The sequence below is a fragment of the Capra hircus genome, chromosome 13 (assembly GCF_001704415.2).
Source record: "Capra hircus breed San Clemente chromosome 13, ASM170441v1, whole genome shotgun sequence".
Classification (NCBI taxonomy): Eukaryota; Metazoa; Chordata; class Mammalia; order Artiodactyla; family Bovidae; genus Capra; species Capra hircus.
Window position 1 is genome coordinate 17,323,996 of NC_030820.1, and position 20,057 is coordinate 17,344,052.

The 20,057-nt window shown below is 43.7% G+C and overlaps 1 protein-coding gene across 1 annotated transcript in view; it reads right to left on the minus strand.

Annotated features, from left to right (window-relative positions):
• Positions 1–20,057, minus strand: part of APBB1IP (amyloid beta precursor protein binding family B member 1 interacting protein) — an 80,341-nt gene that overhangs the window by 20,615 nt on the left and 39,669 nt on the right. The window contains exons 3-7 of the mRNA XM_018057042.1: positions 19,053–19,140; positions 16,671–16,957; positions 14,966–15,043; positions 10,255–10,414; positions 8,029–8,150 (exon numbers count right to left, since the gene is read on the minus strand). Coding sequence (XP_017912531.1) covers positions 8,029–8,150; positions 10,255–10,414; positions 14,966–15,043; positions 16,671–16,957; positions 19,053–19,140 — 735 coding nt within the window. The remainder of the gene's footprint in view (positions 1–8,028; positions 8,151–10,254; positions 10,415–14,965; positions 15,044–16,670; positions 16,958–19,052; positions 19,141–20,057) is intronic.

Consider the following 20,057-nt stretch of genomic DNA (forward strand, 5'->3'; position numbering starts at 1 on the left):
GGACATTTCTGGAAAGAGAACCAGCTTAGCAAAGGCAACGAAGACATCCATGTAGAAGCCCTCACGATTTGGGGGGAGCACCTACTATATGGCAGATCCTCAGCCAGGTGCTTTGCAAAGACCACCTCCAATCCTAATGACAAAGCTGCAAGGTAAGTGACAGCCCCCTCCACTTTACAGGTTAGGACACTGAAGCTCAGCCAGGTTAAACAGCTAGGGCACTGCAGTGCGAATGAACACCAGAGCTAAGTGTGTCTTATGTGTGGGCTCTTACCACCACACCCACTACCCCTGAAACTGAAGGTCAGTGCAGTTCAAGGGCAGAGAGACTAAACTTACGCTAATTCCAGCAGCTCCTGATTCAGGGAGGAGGCAGGGTCCTCGCCTTTCCCATGATTATCCCTTTGGAACATCTGCTTGTGGACTATGTCAGGCAGAACCACCACCATAGTTAAAGCATTTAAGGACTTCAAGGTGGAAACAATGGAGAAGGCGATGGCCTCCCACTCCAGTACTCTTGCCTGGAAAAGCCCATGGATGGAGGAGCCTGGTGGGCTGCAGTCCATGGGGTCGCGAAGAGTCGGACACGACTGAGAGACTTCACTTTCACTTTTCACTTTAATGCATTGGAGAAGGAAATGGCAACCCACTCCAGTGTTCTTGCCTGGAGAATCCCAGGGACGGGGGAGCCTGGTGGGCTGCCGTCTGTGGAGTTGCACAGAGTTGGACACAACTGAAGCCACTTAGCAGCAGCAGCAGGTGGAAACAAAGTTTATAAAACAATGCCTGAAAAAAAATGTATTAAAACTACAACATATAACCCTGGAGGGTAGTGACTAAGTTAAGGAGCCTCCCGAGTCTAGACACAAATGTTTAGTTACAGGATGACAGTGCTTCCACGAGTGTGACCCCCCAGACCACCCCAATGCTCTGTTAAATTCATGTTCCCAGGGCCCCCACCTACTGAAGTGGAATCTGAGGGGACCTGAGAATGTTCATTCCAGCACACTTCCTGGATGATTTCTACTTACACTGAAGTTTGAAAATAAAGAGGAAGCAAACTGCAAAGCAAACTTTTTTTAGGAGATCTCCTAGAAACAGAACATGCCACAATGACAAATTGTTAACTTAAATAGAGGAAACAAGTCAGGTACAACTCCTTCCATAAATCTTTTTGAATTATCGTTCTGTTGTTGTTCAGTCACTCAGTCATTTTCGACTGTTTGTGACCCCATGAATTGCAGCACACCAGGCTTCCCTGTCCTTCACTATCTCCTGGAGCTTGCTCAAACTCAATGTCTATCGAGTCGGTGATGCCATCCAACCATCTCATCCTCTGTCGCCCCCTTCTCCTCCTGCCCTCAATCTTTCCCAGCATCAGGATCTTTTCCAATCAGTCAGCTCTTCTCAACAGGTGGCCAAAGTACTGGAGCTTCAGCTTCAGCATCAGTCCTTCCAGTGAATGTTCAAGGTTGATATCCTTGAATTACCTTTTAATGCATTTTTAAAGACAAACTTTTATGTATTATTTGAAAGGACAGCATATTGTGAATTAGTGTGGTTATTCTACAGGGTTTGGAAATTATTCTAATTTTATGTATTTGGCTTGCAGACTCTGATTAATATAATATGGGACATATACCACCTACCCGAACTCTATACTAAGACCTTACAGGTACATTTTTCATGTCATCCTCACAGCAACCCCACAATGTAGGTGTGATTGCTATTTCAGATAAGGAAACATATAAGTGATTGCCCAAGAACAATTAGTGCCAGAGCTTTTAATTTTTCATAATCTTTCACAAAGCTAGCAGAGGTGATGGAATTCCAGTTGAGCTATTTCAAATCCTGAAAGATGATGCTGTGAAAGTGCTGCACTCAATATGCCAGCAAATTTGGAAAACTCAACAGTGGCCACAGGACTGGAAAAGGTCAGTTTTCATTCCAATCCCAAAGAAAGGCAATGCCAAAGAATGCTCAAACTACCACACAATTGCACTCATCTCACACGCTAGTAAAGTAATACTCAAAATTCTCCAAGCCAGGCTTCAGTAATACATGAACTGTGAACTTCCAGATGTTGAAGCTGGTTTTAGAAAAGGCAGAGAAACCAGGGATCAAATTGCCAACATCCACTGGATCATGGAAAAAGCAAGAGAGTTCCAGAAAAACATCTCTTTCTGCTTTCTTGACTATGCCAAAGCCTTTGACTGTGTGGATCACAGTAAACTGTGGAAAATTCTGAGAGAGATGGGAATACCAGACCACCTGACCTGCCTCTTGAGAAACCTATATGCAGGTCAGGAAGCAACAGTTAGAACTGGACATGGAACAACAGACTGGTTCCAAATAGGAAAAGGAGTACATCAAGGCTGTATATTGTCACCCTGCTTATTTAACTTATATGCAGAGTACATCATGAGAAACGCTGGGCTGGAGGAAGCACAAGCTGGAATCAAGATTGCCAGGAGAAATATTAATAACCTCAGATATGCAGATAACACCACCCTTATGGCAGATGAAGAGGAACTAAAAAGCCTCTTGATGAAAATGAAAGAGGAGAGTGAAAAAGTTGGCTTAAAGCTCAACATTCAGAAAACAAAGATCGTGGCATCTGGTCCCATCACTTCATGGGAAATAGATGGGGAAACACTGGAAACAGTGTCAGACTTTATATTTTTGGGCTCCAAAACCACTGCAGATGGTGACTGCAGCCATGAAATTAAAAGACGCTTATTCCTTGGAAGAAAAGTTATGACCAACCTAGATAGCATATTCAAAAGCAGAGACATTACCTTGCCAACAAAGGTCTGTCTAGTCAAGGATATGGTTTTTCCAGTAGTCATGTATGGGTGTGAGAGTTGGACTGTGAAGAAAGGTGAGCACCGAAGAATTGATGCTTTTGAAGTGTGGTGTTGGAGAAGACTCTTGAGAGTCCCTTGGACTGCAAGATCAAACCAGTCCATTCTAAAGGAGATCAGTCCTGGGTGTTCTTTGGAAGGAATGATGCTAAAGCTGAAACTCCAGTACTTTGGCCACCTCATGAGAAGAGTTGACTCATTGGAAAAGACTCTGATGGTGGGAGGGATTGGGGGCAGGAGGAGAAGGGGACGACAGAGGATGAGATGGCTAGATGGCATCACTGACTCAATGGACGTGAATCTGAGTGAACTCCGGGAGTTGGTGATGGACAGGGAGGCCTGGCCTGGTGCGATTCATGGGGTCGCAAAGAGTCGGACACGACTGAGTGACTGAACTGAACTGAACTGAAACACCACAGGAAAGAACCCAGTATGATAGTGTGGATGAACTTAATATCACTGAACTGCACACTAAAAAGTGACTAAAATGGTAAATTCCATGTTATGTGTATTTTACCAAAATTTTAAAAAATGTGATAACTTAGTCCTGACAATGAATAGAGAGTGTGCTGCTAGCAAGGACACTTGCTTCAGGGCCCCGGAAAAATGTGATCATGTATGCACTGAAAGAAGGGAGAGGAACGCAAGGAAGACTGCAGAGCGTGTGTGGGTCGCCATCATTTGAGAACAGGAGGGCATGTGTCGCCCTCTGCAGGACAGACAGGGCAAGAGCCTTTCTAAACTATAGTAGTGAGTGTTAGCTCAGCTCAGTTCAGTTGCTCAGTCGTGTCCGACTCTTTGCGACCCCATGAATCGCAGCACGCCAGGCCTCCCTGTCCATCATCAACTCCGGGAGTTCACTCAGATTCATGTCCATCGAGTCAGTGATGCCATCCAGCCATCCCATCCTCCGTCGTCCCCTTCTCCTCCTGCCCCCAATCCCTCCCAGCATCACAGTCTTTTCCAATGAGTCAACTCTTCTCATGAGGTGGCCAAAGTACTGGAGTTTCAGCTTTAGCATCATTCCTTGCAAAGAACACCCAGAACTGATCTCCTTTAGAATGGACTGGTTGGATCTCCTTGCAGTCCAAGGGACTCTCAAGAGTCTTCTCCAACACCACACTTCAAAAGCATCAATTCTTCGGCACTCAGCCTTCTTCAGAGTCCAACTCTCACATCCATACATGACTACTGGAAAAACCACAGCCTTCGACTAGACGGACCTTAGTCGGCAAAGTAATGTCTCTGCTTTTGAATATGCTATCTAGGTTGGTCATAACTTTTCTTCCAAGGAGTAAGTGTCTTTTAATTTCATGGCTGCAGTCACCATCTGCAGTGATTTTGGAGCCCAAAAATATAAAGTCTGACACTGTTTCCAGTGTTTCCCCATCTATTTCCTATGAAGTGATGGGACTGGATGCCATGATCTTCATTTTCTGGATGTTGAGCTTTAAGCCAACTTTTTCACTCTCCTCTTTCATTTTCATCAAGAGGCTTTTTAGTTCCTCTTCGCTTTCTGCCATAAGGGTGGTGTCATCTGCATATCTGAGGTTATTGATATTTCTCCTGGCAATCTTGATTCCAGCTTGTGTTTCTTCCAGTCCAGCGTTTCTCATGATGTACTCTGCATATAAGTTGAATAAGCAGGGTGACAATATACAGCCTTGACATACTCCTTTTCCTATTTGGAACCAGTCTGTTGTTCCATGTCCAGTTTCAACTGTTGCTTCCTGACCTGCATACAGATTTCTCAAGAGGCAGGTCAGGTGGTCTGGTATTCCCATCTCTCTCAGAATTTTCCACAGTTTATTGTGATCCACACAGTCAAATATTCTTGCCTTGAGTACTCCATGAACAGTTAGTAGCTCAGCTGTGCCCAACTCTGTGACCCCATGGGCTGCAGCCCACCAGGCTCCTCTGTCCATGAGACTTTCCAGGCAAGGATACTGGAATGGGTTGCCATTTCCTTCTCCATTCTGAACTATGAAGTGTCTCATTTTATGAGGGTATTGTGAAGCCATTATCTTTTCTGAGACCCCTCTCACTTTTTTAGCTTCTGAATACCTTCTCCCCTTCCAGGTGGTAGTACTATACTGTGCTTTTGCTTTAATGAAATTCCAAGCTGGAGGTCATGCAGGGCAATCCTTAGAAGGACTGACTGCTCTTGGGTGAGAATTTGGCGGGCTCTGTAGCAAGTGGCAGAATGTAATAGTTAGTCCATTATCTGTTAGGTACAATCTGAGCTGAAAAATAAAGGAACTTTAAAATGGGAAATGAGACTTTCCGCCGAAGTCCACCCCTCTTTCTCACAGCTTCTGAAAATGTAAGCTTTGAGAGCAGCAGGATAGGAAAGAAACAGCAAATCCATGGTTTAAAATTACCTTGTTGGGATAATGAGTAAATCAAGCAAACACTTATCAATCCATGAGTAAATATTTGTACTTTTCACATGTAAAATATCACTGTTTTAAGAATCATTTTATCACACTGAGAAGATGAATGTAAGTAGACGGCTATATGTCTATAGATGGGGGAGCTGTATAAGACTGCACAAATTAAAAATGAGCCAAGTTCTGTAGGGTTTGCAGAGAGGAGGAAATTACTGTGGCCTGAGATGATCAAGGAACACTTCACAGAGTAGGTCACAGTTGTAACTGTGCCTTGAAAGATGTTCATATTCAGATAGAGGAAAAGAAATAAAGAGAGCATTCAGGGCAGGAGGAACAGAATGGACAAAGGCCCAGGGGTGGTTAAACACTGGGGCTCTTTGAAGCAAACTAAATGTCCATGGGCAGATGAACAGATAAAGATGGGGTACATAAATACAGTGGAATACCACTCAGCCATAAAAGAATGAAATAATGCCCTCTGCACGGATGGACCCAGAGATGATCATATTAAGTAAATCAGAAGAGAAAGAAATATCATATGAGATCATTTATATGTGGAATCTAAAATAATGATATAAATGAACTTATCTACAAAACAGAAATATTAATAGATTCACGGACACAGAAAACCAATTTATGGTTACCAAGGGGAGAACGGGGGCAAGGGGAGAGAGAGAGTAGGAGCCTGGGATTATACACACACTGCTATATGTAACAGAGGTGAACACCAAGACCTACTGTATAGCTCAGGGAACTCTACTCAATATCTTCTATTAACCTGTAATGGAAAATTACCTGAAAAAGAATATACATGTGTATGTGTGTGTGTGTGTGTGTGTGTATGACCAAATCACTTTCCTGTACACTTGAATCTAACACAACAGTATAAATTAACATACTTCAATTTTAAAAAATTACTGGGTATCTTTAGGGCACTGGTGAACAGCCAGCCTGGCTAGAGCTGGGGCACAGCTGATACAGCCCAGACCATGACCCCAAGCCCTCTCTTCCATCCTGTGTCAGAATTCACTGATGCCTGTCAGCTAGTGACTGTGCAATGCCCACCCCCCGGGATGGCTGCAGCGCACGTCCTTGCCACCTTATGCTCGCTTTGGCCATGTGACTTGCTTGGGCCAGCAGAATGTGGGTGGGTGAACAGAATGTGGGTCCATGGGAACAGAGGGCCTGAGAGGTGGCAGGGTGTTTTTCCATGGTTTCTTCAGCACGCTTGCCCTTCACCAGGAGGAGAGTGTTTCACAGGTGGCTGCTGGTCTGAGGACAGTAAGAGGCTTGTGGAACTGTCTTGATCTGACTCACACTGTGGAGCCAGGGATAGAGGACCTGCTGACCTGCAGGCCCTGGAGAGAGGAGATGCCTGCTGCTAGAAGCCACTGGGATCCTCAGGTTGTGTTCATATCTCCAACCCTGACTGATACACATGCCCACACTGGCTGGGCAGGGGCTCTGGGCACTGAAGTCGAGAGACGACTTTGTTTTAAAGGAGAAGCCCCTCCCAGGGACTTCCCTGGTGCTCGAGAAGTTAAGATTCCACCCTTCCACAGCAGGAGGCCCGGGTTTGATCCCCGGTCAGGGACAGTGCATATGCCGCAGCTAAAAGCCTGCATGCCACGACTAAAGGTCTTGCTGCAACTGAGATCCTTAGTGCTGCAACTAAGGCCCAGCAGAGCCAAGTAAGTAAAATCAATACATAAAAAATAAAACAAAAGCCCCTTCTGGAGGTTGTAAATGTGATGCCTGTATGACTTTCCTTCCAGCTGGGCCAGGTCCCGGATGGTCAGAGATGCACCTTGGCAGGAGAGGGAGGGTGGAAAGGAGGGGAGAGACCATGAGGTCATTTTCCCCCATGGTGGCTGGTGTCCTTCTGCACCCAAGGGGAAGCGTGCCACTGTGGTTTCGTCTCTGCTTCTTACTCATGCAACTAAATAGACCACCACCACTGCCAAATTTCGGTTAAGAAACAGAACAATGGAACGAAAATTGCCTGAAGTATCAATAGTGATGATCACTGAACTGTGGAAATACTTAAATTTCCTTTCTTCTACTTTTCAGGCGTTTTCCAATAAATTGGTATTAATTTTGAAGTCAGACACATAAAAGATGTTTATAAAAAGAAATTAACAGCAATACAGCAAGCAGGTGACCTTAATTTGTTTTCACAACATGTTCTCTGAAAAAGACATTCATCGGGGCTCCTGGCAAGAAGGTTGACTAATGTTAATACCAAGGTGGGTCACCCTCTCCAGACACAGACCGCAGGCCTCACACTTCTTATTCTGGTTTCAGGCCCCACTGGTCTTCGCACAGTGGGGGCTACATGTTAGCACAGCTGGGAAAAGAAAACTCTTTGGGTTACAGCTGAGGTTCATGCGTTCGTTTGAACACCTGGCACATTTTTAGGATGAGCAGACCACCCTGTGACCACAGTTAACTGGGAAGAGGCGCTTTCCCAACGCCACCTGGCCTGGGAAACCGAGAGAGACTCAGCTGCTTCATCAACAAGGTTACTCTAATTAGGACAGTAAGGTTGTACCGCCCCAACCTACCTTACCCCAGAGAGGCAGGCCCACGTGGGCACGAGGGGGCCCTGTCCTGACCCCTAAGCGTTGAGTCTGTATTTCTTTGAAAGGAATACATTTGTGATATTTTGTGAGATAATGAATAATGTGAAATTTTGTGAGCTATCTTGTGAGGACACAGCTGACATTACAGAATGGATATTTTTATATGGTTTAACAATATACAAATTATCTTACCTGGGGGTTTTTAAATACAGCATATTTTTCCTTTTTCTCCAAAAATAACAGTTTATTTTCTGTGTCTCTTGTCCAGTCTGATAAGATTTCAACAACATTTTCATGGTCTTCAAAAAACCTTTCTGATGTAACAAGAGAGAGCATCTTTTCAGACCCAAGACATCAGGGTTTCCAACACAGAAATAAGTTGGTACTGAGCTAACACAATGCTTCATACTTCTCAATGGTTTTAGAAATTCCTAATTCTTACATGATGTCATACTGTAACATCTCTGTCAGGTCTATTCTTCAGTCTCAGGGCTTCAACTTACTTCCCGTAAAAATCATGGCAGATGAGCCTATAAAATAGTGGCAGTGGTCAGCCATTGCTCCGTGTTTGTATTTGGGTTTTTTACTACTTTCAATAGCCCTCCACCCTGTCTGGAAGGAGGACAACTAGGCAGTAATTGGGTAAATAACTTTTAATGAAATTGTGAGATAACTGCTGCTGCTGCTGCTGCTGCTGCTGCTAAGTCGCTTCAGTTGTGTCCAACTCTGTGCGACCCCATAGATGGCAGCCCACCAGGCTCCCCCGTCCCTGGGATTCTCCAGGCAAGAACACTGGAGTGGGTTGCCATTTCCTTCTCCAATGCATGAAAGTGAAGTCGCTCAGTCGTGTCCGACTCTTCGAAACCCCATGGACTGCAGCCTACCAGGCTCCTCTGCCCATGGGATTTTCCAGGCAAGAGTACTGGAGTGGGGTGCCATTGCCTTCTCCAATGCATGAAAGTGAAAAGTGAAAGTGAAGTCGCTCAGTCGTGTCCGACTCTTCGAAACCCCATGGACTGCAGCCTACCAGGCTCCTCTGCCCATGGGATTTTCCAGGCAAGAGTACTGGAGTGGGTTGCCATCGCCTTCTCCAGTGAGATAACTAATAAGCACTTATACAAAGGTCCTCAACCTTTCTGGCATCAGGGACCAGTTTCATGGAAGACAATTTTTCCACTGACCGGGCATGGGGGATGGTTTCAGGATGATTCAAGGGCATTACATTTATTGTGCACTTTATTTCTATTATTATTATTACACCAGCTCCACCTCAGATCATCAGGAATTAGATCCTAGAGGTTGGGGGCCCTCCAAAACATTGCTCCCTAAACACATATAAAATACATATAAAACACAATGTATTATACGAATATCGAAACCAACCCTAAACCTTCCTTGCTGTCTTTTCTCTATCTGACTCTGAGAATTGAAGAAAGCTTGGAGGATTATTTCCTTGTAGATCATTTCCTCCAGTGAGACATATCCCCAAAGCTTCTAAAACGGGCAATCCTGTATCCCAACAATTCTGTATCCCAGCTCTCCTGGGAGACCACTGTTCTGTGAGTGGATTAAGAATGAGAAGTAACAGAATCTTTCTTTAACTGCTTTTGAGTTCATCAATTTCTATCAACTGTCCTTTGCTCTTTGGGGCTGAGCCTCTTCCACTAGACAAAGTCTAGACAAAGTATCAGATACTAAGTGAGTGAGGCATGGAGGAAGAGAAGTGGACAGGGACGTGAGGCCCGGGGCAGAGTTGCCCGAGAGCAGGGGTCACCAGCTCCTGGGCCACAGGCGGGTACTGGTCCGTGGCCTGTTAGGAACCCAGCTGAGGAGCAGGAGGTGAGCGGCGGGCGAGTGCGTGAAGCGGCTTCATCTGTATCTATAGCTGCTTCCCATCGCTTGTATCGCTGCCAGAGACCTACCTGCTCCTTTCAGTGAACTCAGTAAATGCAACACGCTTGAAATATCCCAATACTACTCCTGACCAGGTCTATGGGAAAACTGACTTGCATGAAACTGGCCCCTGGCATCAAAAAGGTGGGGGATGACTGCCTTAGAGTTTAAAGAAGCAGACGTTAAAGAGACATTGGCTGATCAGTACCCAGGCCCATCGGCTAAGCTGGCTAAACAGTAAGAAGCATCATCTTGTCACTCACTTTCCTTTTGGATCTGCTAGAGAAGTAGCTGCAATAATGCACACACTCCCCCGGGTCTGGCCACCTGCTTCCATCTGAGTCTCTTCACCACACACCAAGCAAGAGACAAGCACTGAACCCGACATAAGGAAAGCGATGGGTGGGTGGTCTTCACAGCCTTGAACAAAACTCTTCTTCGTAATTAGATCAAAACCCATAATATAATAAAGCAAACCAACCACAGGTTTCTGGAATACAGCCTGCTGTTAGGACTGGGACTTACCGATTTGCAGTTCTGGATATATTTCATAAAGACACCAATCCACATTACAGTCACAGTGGGTTTTCTCAAAAAGGTTGTCGAGAACATCTCGGGCTAACTGCCGCTCATCCACCATCAGTGACTTTGAGCTGTTATCATTCATATGTATCTTGACAACAAGCTGAGGAGAAAGCCACAGGACAGCCAGTAAATTCCAGCAACTGGAGAAAGCCACTGAGAAAGGTTCAGATTTCAACTTCTATTGCTTCTGCATATTTAGGTAAGAAGGTATCCCACAGACTCATTCATGTGCCAAGCATTTGTTTAAGGTGCAGGAATACAGACAGGTGCTAGAGAAACCAATTCACAAAAACAGAAATAATACACAATAAGCAAAGTGCTTGCCCAGTTTTCAGAGACTCTGCATTCTGATGAGGGAGATATTGACTCTGTGACCCCGTGGACTGTAGCCCACCAGGCTCCTCGGTGCATGGAATTCTCCAGGCAAGAATACTGAGGTGGGTTGCCATGCCTTTCTCCAGGGAATCTTCCTGACCCAAGGGCATTCTTTATTGTCTGAGCCACCAGGGAAGCCCACCAAAATCACTGCTGCTGCTGCTAAGTCACTTCAGTCGTGCCCGACTCTGTGTGACCCCATAGATGGCAGCCCACCAGGCTCCCCCATCCCTGGGATTCTCCAGGCAAGAACACTGGAGTGGGGTGCCATTTTCATCTCCAATGCATGAAAGTGAAAAGTGAAAGTGAAGTCTCTCAGTCGTGTCCGACCCTTCGTGACCCCATGGACTGCAGCCTTCCAGGCTCCTCCATCCATGGAATTTTCCAGGCATGAGTACTGGAGTGGGGTGCCATCGCCTTCTCCACCAAAATCACTGGTCCCCCTGCCACTTGGGATTGTCTTTCCCTTTCCAGACCACCCCCATCCAACCTCCAGCCTACAGTGTTTGAAGCTACTCCACACACCACCAGCAGAGAATTCCTGAAGCAACATTGTCACCCAGGACCCCCAGACACTCTTGCTTAAAGTTTTATTCTAGCTTGAAAAGAGAAGTGTGAGATAGAGACAAGTTCTGCCTATTGTTTGTCTAAGGTTGCTCCTGGTTACTCACAGAGGAAGCGTATCATTATTTAAAAAGCATTGGGACTTCGCTGCTGGGCCAGTGGCTGGGACTCCACGCTCCCAACGCAGGGGGCACAGGTTTGATCCCTGGTTGGGGAACCAGATCCCACGTGCTGCAACAGGAGTTCTCATGCCATAGCTAAAGATGCCTGCACGCCTCAGCAAAGACTGAAGATGCTGTGTGCAGCAACCAACATCCGGTGCAGTCAAATAAATAAATACATTTTTAAAAATAAATAAATAAAAAGTATTTAGACGGAATGGAAAGATAAGTCATACAACTGGCAACATTTCTTCCTCTCCTAAAGTCTGGGCCCTATTCTGAGCAGCAGGTAAACTGCCTCGCTGGACCCACCCAGCAGATACTGAAGACACTGTGCAGTGAATGGTGCCGGGCACACACAGTTCCTGTGGACTGCTGTGCAGAGTTACTGACAGCAACCAGGGGTGTGGGTGGTGATAAGAATCTGGGTGAGGAGCAAAGACCACATGTCCAAGCACACCTACTATCTTCCCTTCCCCCACTTGCACTCGTGAGACTCCAGTGCAAACACTGGGCAGTCAAGTGCATTTCCTCCTCCTGAGGCCATTTGAATTAGGCTTTTATTCCAGGCTTGGCCAAAGAATACTTTTTTTCCTTTGAAACATGTAGCCCAGAAACTCCTAGTTGGACACTTTGTTTCTATTGTCTGTTCATCTTTTTATGTATTTAACACAACAGGCTCAAATAAATACCACAGTGTCAAAGACATTCATCTGGGGATTTTCCTGGCAGTTCAATGCTTAAGATTCCACCCTTCCACTGCAGGGTACAGGGTTCAATTCCTGGTTGGGACAGTAAGATCCCATATGCCATACCACACGGCCAAAAAAACCCACAAAAAACATTCATCTGACCTGAGAAATCACGCTTGGGAAGGGTGCCTGGAAAAACAGAAATTCCTCAAATACTGGAATGACCATGCCTTATTTTCCATAGAAGGCATACCCATTGCTCTCTGCTGAGGATTATTGCTATAAAGTAGCTACAGGTCCTAAGAAACCCTACCAATGTTAGGATTTAGAGGACAATGTTCCCAATGGGAAAATCAATGACTTTTGACCACATTTTTTCTTGCTTAGGAATTCTTGAAAAAATAAAACACAGCTTGGTGTTATCTTTTGTTTTTAAAGAGAGAAAAAAAGCAAACCGCATAGTTTGACAATGATGCAATGATGGAAAGGGCTTGGTTTTGGTTTTTCTTTTGGCAGAAACTGCAAACTAAATTTAACCCACATGTAGTTACAAATGTCCACAATCATGAAACTTAGGGGAAAAAAAAAAAAAAACAAGAGAAGGCAGGTGACATTTAGCGAAAAGAAACCATGTTGACTCTTCTTCACAGCTTTCTTCCCATTTCCAAGCTGAAGGCTAGTCCCATATCAGCACATGACACCCTGCAGCACCGTTACTGACGTAGCAACCTGAGTACTTTTCACATCAATCAGTTTAGTTCAGTCGCTCAGTCATGCCCGACTCCTTGCGACCCCATTTCACATCAATACCATATCATAGAGGGCAAAATGATTCCAGAATGAAAAGGCTTCCCCTTTCTGATCCATTGTAGTAAAGACCATGGGATCTTCCAGGCAAGAATACTGGAGTGGGGCGCCATCCTCTCCTCCAGGGGATCTTTCCCACCCAGGGATCAAACCAGCACCTCTTGCTTCTCATGCACTGGTAGGCAGATTCTTTACCACAAAGAAACAAATATAGCCAACGAGTGAGTCTGATACTCTTTCCAGTTCTAAAAACTTTGCACCACAAACTACGTACATCATTCCCGATCCAAAAAGATGACAACACCCAGCAGAATATTTGAGGACAGAGTACTTCAGGTCAACTTGATTTCCAACCTTTATAAAACATGCCGTAGATTATGTGTTAGTATACCTTATTTATTAATGGATGAGTATGACTCAGTTATTTTTTAAAAATTATCTGTGCCACACAGCCTTTTATTTTTAGAAATAAGTCTCGAGTACCTCAAGTCAGAAAAAATAAACACCTTGGCTTCTTAATTTTCTTCTCTCTCCCCCTGATCAGAGCGGCTTCTGTTTCACATACACTTTGTGGACTAGAGGCAGGTGCTGCTTTTCGCTGCCGCTACAATTCACCTCAACTGAATTATGGCAACTTTCTCTGGCTTCTGGTCTCCAGCAGGAAATACTGCTTGCTCATCCCTGTCCTCTTCATCTCCAGTTAAACACACGAAGGAGACTGGTTTTAGAAACACGACAGGCCATCCACAGGGACCAGACTATGCACCAGCTGCTGGAGGTGCAGGCGGGCAGGAGGCCAATGTGTTAGGAGCTGGTAGAGCCTTTCTTTGGATCGCTTCTACTTCTCCGCAATGGGTGGCAACATCACGAGGAAGAGGAGGGAGGTACTGGAGGTTTTCAGGGAGAGAACAAGGTGGAAGCAGTTCTCTAGGTTTGTGAGACAGAGACTGGAGTGGCGAGCTCTGGCAGCACTGATGGCCCGGGCTGAGCAGAAGGAGAGCTGGATTTAACCAGGGATTCACGGAGTGCGAGGCGGGGAAGGAAACAGCCCCCTCAGAGGCATCAGCTCACTAACCGACCACAGAATGCAATTACACATAGAGAACAGGAAGGGAAATAGTAAGAAGGCGCATGCGTGCTTGAAATGAAAGGAACCAGGCTGATCTGGAAACGTGCTCACAGATGAACCGTGACTGTCTGTATCCTGAGGTAACGAAGGAATATTTATTAAAAATCAATCAGCATGTGTTGAACTCCTTCATTCAAAGAACCATGAGAGAGGCTACAGGAACATAAAATCGAATGCCCTCTAGGAAAGGAATAATTCACTCAACTGTAATTAAAAAGCTCTTAATGAGTCTCAGTCATAGCATATGCCTCAGGGGTCGAGGTGAGACTTTATCTTTCTCTTAATTTACCAAATTAACTATTACTAACACTTTATTGGGCAGATGCTTTTACTGAGGTTAAATATGTGTGTTTCTGATACAACACAATAAATGCATCTCTGGAAAAACCTACGGAAAATGCACAATAAATTACACGCTTATTGGGACCACGGGGTTGGGCAGGTGACTCGAAACCTACGCCACTTTGAACACACAGCACCAGCCAGAAGAACATTTGGAACTTCAGGGGAGAACTCGGACACCCGGGGCAGTCTAGGGGCTGCCCCAGGGGGTATATAACATGCACAAAAGCAACGGTGGAAGTGAGGTGATGCCAGTGGAAGCTGAACTCTAACCAAATTGAGATGGGCCCAGCAGAGGGTGCCACCTGCTATTACCCAAGAGTGAGCAGAACCCAGAGAGCATCCTCAGGGGAGGGAGCCCTGGGGGTAGAAACTTCTACATTGACACTAACATAGGTTCCCTATTTATCAATCACAAATGAGCAACTGATGTCATGGAAAGAATAATTTATCTTTGTCCTTAAGTTAAAAAAAATACAACTCATTGGAAAGTACCACTTGAATGTAAAACTTTTTTACCCTTAAGCGTATGAAGAAGTTGTTAATTTGACTGCCCCATGTAAAAGTGATTCATAGTTTACCTTCTTGACCTTGGCCTCCTTCAGTTTTTCCAATGCCAGTTTTATTTTATCAGCCTTGGCTTGAGCTTCTTCTTCTTCCTGTAAAACGTAAGACATCAACACAGTCCATTAATCAAACAAGCGAGTGAGTATTCCCAACACTGCTAGCGTCGCAGTCACCTTCCGTTGATAAAAGGCTGTACTGGTACTTGCCTGGCTGTCCAGTGGTTAAGACTCACCATGTTGTGTAAGTTAAACTTGTATAGTCGTGCTTGTGCTCAGCTGCTAAGTCGTGTCTGACTCTTTGTGATCCCAAGGACTGTAGCCCGCCAGGCTCCTCTGTCTGTGGGATTTCCCAGGCAAGAATACTGGAGTGGCCTGCCATGTCCTTCAGGGAATATTCCCAGCCCAGGGATCGAACCTGCATCTCCTGCATTGGCAGCTGGATTCTTTACCACTGAGCCACCAGGGAAGTCTTATATTACTGCATATGTGCGTGCTAAGTCTCTTCAGCCGTGCCCAACTCTTTGCGACCCTATGGACTGTAGTCCACCAGGCTCAGTTGTCCATGGGATTCTCCAGGCAAGAATGCTGGAGTGGGTTGCCATGCCCTCCCCCAGGGCATCTTCCCAACCCAGAGATGGAACCCATGTCTCCTGTGGCTCCTGACTTGCAGGCAGACTCTTTACTGCTGAGCCACTGGGGAAGCCCCATGTTACTGCATCTTGCTGTAAATAATATAAATGTACAAAATTCTCTCTGAAAAGTTTTTTGGACTCAACCAGGCCCTTTGAAACTTCTATAATATTATACATCAATTATATCTCAATAAACTGGAGGAAAAAAGAGCCTCTGTTCTAAATGGATCACCAATTTTCAAATAATTTTTAGACAAGAATCACATAATACAGCAATGAGTAGTATTTGATATTTGTTTATATTTCCTATTTATTCATCCAAAAGATATTGTAGGGATTTTCAAGGTTCCTAGGGTTGTATTCATAAGTACTGGTCAGCATACAGTACAATGAATGTGAGAGCCACAGGAAATAGAGCTAGGTTATTTCTCTAAAATATTTTATTATTTTTTTAATTTTTCTAAAATATTTTAAAAGTGGCTTACCCTAAGCAAAATCCTTAAAGCACCCTTTTTGCATTGATGAGGGACATAAACTGACATCCCAAATAATGACAATATGAACTTCCCAGAAATCTATTAATATCAAACACTTACCACCTGCTTGCCCATAACACCCCTTCCAACTTTGACCTTACAAGTGATATCTTTGCCAATGAACAAGGCTGTCAAATTCAGCAAAATTCCATTTAGTTCAATTTAGAAATAGGTAAGGAATGCCTTCTATTCTTTATGTACTGGGCAAGGATCAGGGACACAGCAATGTGTAAATCATTTCCAAAGCGCACACCAAGTTAATCAAATATGACCCCCGAAAGGTTGAGTATTATCAGGAAAAGCCACATACAAATGTAGACTTTAGCCACACTGTAATAATTCCTGAATATGGCCATAATAAGTTCCTTATACTCACCACCGTGTCCTTTCACAGGCATTTTATATCTGACTTTGCAATGAACACATCTGGTATCCTTGTTTTTCTGAATCTTAGAGCCCTGGGCATACACATTTATGAATGGAACCGTCACTTTGAAGAAAGTCAGAGACCATGGGCGGCAGAGGTCAAGAGTCCTGACCCCATGGACTTACCTGAGAGATGGGTCCTGGAGGGGGTGGTGGCAGCGGAAGGTCTAACACTGGATCAGCTGGTGGAGGTGGTAAGTCATCATCATACTGACTCGTTGCAGCAACATTTGTTCCATAACCAAGAGAGGTTGAACCACTGAAACTTGGCACACACAGGGATGCTGAATGAGGTTGCTTTTGAGGGGTCTCTTTCTGGGCCTGGATTGTCCTCTGCTCAGCTTCACTTATGTCTGCTACCAGATCCGCCATGAGAGCATCTAAATCTTGGTCTTCCAGTGCATTTAAGGACTCTGATAGGGAAAATCACATTCATGAACAAGATAATGATGTGTACCTGGAAAAACTAAATGAAAGTCATTTTAAAGTGTCAGTTTTTCTGTAAAGCAATTATCCTTCAATTAAAACATAAATTAATTTTTTAAAAAAGAGTAAGTTTGAGTACAGGTTGCCAGGGATTGGGGTCGGGGAAATAAGATGAGGTTAGTGAAAGAATATGAACTTTTATAAGGCAAATAAGGTCTGAGGATCTAAGTATACCACGATGACTCTAGTTGCTAACGCTGTATGGTATAATTGAAATCTGCTGAAAGAGTAGAACTTAAACATTCTCACTAAAATAAGAAGTAAATATTTGAGGAGATAGATAGGTTAACTATCTTGATGGGGCCAATCTTTTCACAATGTAGATGCACACCAAATCTGCACATTGTACACTTTTACATATAATACCGTTTTATTCATCAAGTTAGCTTCAATAAAGCTAAAAATATCCTTTCCTTCCCCCCTAAAAAAAAAAAAAAGAAAGGGAGGCAAATGCCTTCCCTACATTGAGCATCCTCACAGGCCACCTATAAAGTGAAATCCAAGTGCTGATTGGATGCCTATGTAGGAAATTCTTGTCCATTCTGGTGCAAGATCTTAGAGTTTTACAAAGTAGGGGATGGGAGAGGCTGGAAACGGATGGAAAGTTCTCCAGGTCTTTGGACAGAGGCAAAAGAGCAACACTAACGAATATACTTGGAAGAGAGTCGGTCTCTATCAACTGGGATTTACTTAATGTGCCTTGAGATTTGGGGTGAGGATAGAGTTTCTGTGGGCACACCATCCAATCACAGGAACTCTCACATCTCCAAAGAGCAACAGCAGGAAACAAAGCACAAAGGGCATTAAGAGTGAAAAAAATGTTTTTGAAAAATTGGGATTAACTGGTAAAGACTTCATAAGACAGTGAGTTGGAAGTTAATTCTCTTTTTTTTTTTTTAAAGAATTTTCTCTTGTTGTTTTCAAGACTTTCTATACATTAATACTAGCAGTTAAGTATTGTTTTGTTTTTTTTTTTTTTTGACTGCACCACATGGTTTGTGGGATCTTAGTTCCCTGACCAGGGATCAAACCTGGTCCTACTGCCTTGGGAGCACGGAGGAGTCTCAACCACTCCACCACAGGGAAGTCCTGGGAGTTAACTCTTAAAGGAAACGGCAGACCCAGATTTTCAGAGTGAGGGGGAGGGAGGATGGTTTCGCTGGAATTTCTTCCACGTGTGAGATTACTGTGAGATCACGTGCATCCAGGGAGCCATGGCTGTGAATTGAGTTGGGACGGGACGTGGCTGATCAGGCAGTCACCGGATGGTGAGTGTGATGAACAAAGGGCGAGCAGGGTGGAAGTGATGATGAGGAAGAGAAATCTAGCTGCTGTGTGCAACGTGAACGAGATTGAGGAAATGGGAATGGGGGAAATACAGCCTTCTCAGGAACAAAGGATCAGAAGGCATGGGGAAATCATTTATTGCCCAACATCATCAGCACAAACACCATACAGCATATTATTACATTAATGCTAATGGTTCAACCCTGAATATTCATTGGAAGGACTGTTGCTGAAGCTCTGATAACCTCGGCCACTTGATGCAAAGAGCTGACTCACTGGAAAAGACTCTGATGCTGGAAAAGATTGAAGGCAAAAGGAAAGGGGGGCAGCAGAGGATGAAATGGTTCGATCTCAGGGACACCAACCCGATGGACATGAATTTGAGCAAACTCCAGGTGACAGTGAAAACTGAGGAGCCTAGCATGCTGCAGTCCATGGGGTCGCTGAGTTGGACATGACTTAGTCACTGAACAACAACAATGGTTCCATGTACAGCGCTTGGAGAAGTTTGGATCTCCTAACTATGTAAAAAGGGTTTATTTCCTCCTAAGCCAGTGTTCTTTTGCACATAACTTCTCCATAAAATTAAGTGAAATCAATTCTTAAAATCTCAGAAAGAATATATGTAGAACTAAGGAAGTGTATTCCTAGTTTTCTAGAGCTACGAATTACACTCTGACAGATTTTAGTCATTGCTATGATTTCAAATTACTCAAGAAAAGAAACGATGCTTACCATTTAAATCCTTAAACCCCACACTGTAGTTAAATTCAACTCTGGGCGGTTTAGGATCTGGAGGAGGAAGAATGTCGACTCCTAAACTCTGTGAAAACAGAGCCCCAGCCCCAAAGTTATTCAGGATACTTACATTTTTGCAGGGCAAATTATTCATTAAGTAAAGAATCATCTACTGTTTACCCATGTTCCCTCTAAACATGTTCTCTAAAAACTATTATTTGCACACTTTAGGTGATTTTTTCCCCTACAAAAAATGACAAGTTAAAAATTATTCTAGAAAGCACACTTTGAAACAAAACATATCAACTGAGACTGATGAGAATGAAGTTGTTTGTTTTTATAAACAACAGGAAAAATTTCTGGTAATGGTGCACCTGTAACACACACGCTGTACATATAATTCATTAAGACTTAAGTTATGACATCAAAGAAAGGAATATTTAGTCACTTGAAGAAAAGAACTGTTCAGGATGCAATCTTTTATTATACAGTAAAATGTTAATGCTGTTGCTCTTATTTAATAACACTCTTGTTAAAAAGAAATGAAGACACAGTAAGTTACTCATTTTGTAAATAACATTATTTTTTAAGTGAAAAAGTGACTTCTTGTATGATTTAAAAGCGAATATTTAAAAATATTTTTACATCCATAGTTTGAGAAGTGATTTCACCTGTTCCTACTCATGAATGTTTTCATGACGGTAAGTGTATTTTTTTATGTTAATTTGATGTAGTAATATCCTTGTTCATGTTTTAAATTTCTGAAAGAAGCAATCATTATATTTTTGAGAATAAAGTAACGAGATACTATCAGTTATAAGTAGAAAAAAAAAAGACCATTAATCAAGAAGCTTAAAAAAAATGAACCAAAGAAAGTTAGAATCAAGGATAAAATGTAGGGAAGAGTGACTGCAACCCCAGAATTCATTCTAAAAACCAGAATAAGCTTGCAAAAATTGCCAAGAAAAGGGAAGGTTGATAGAGAAACTACGGGGCAGATAC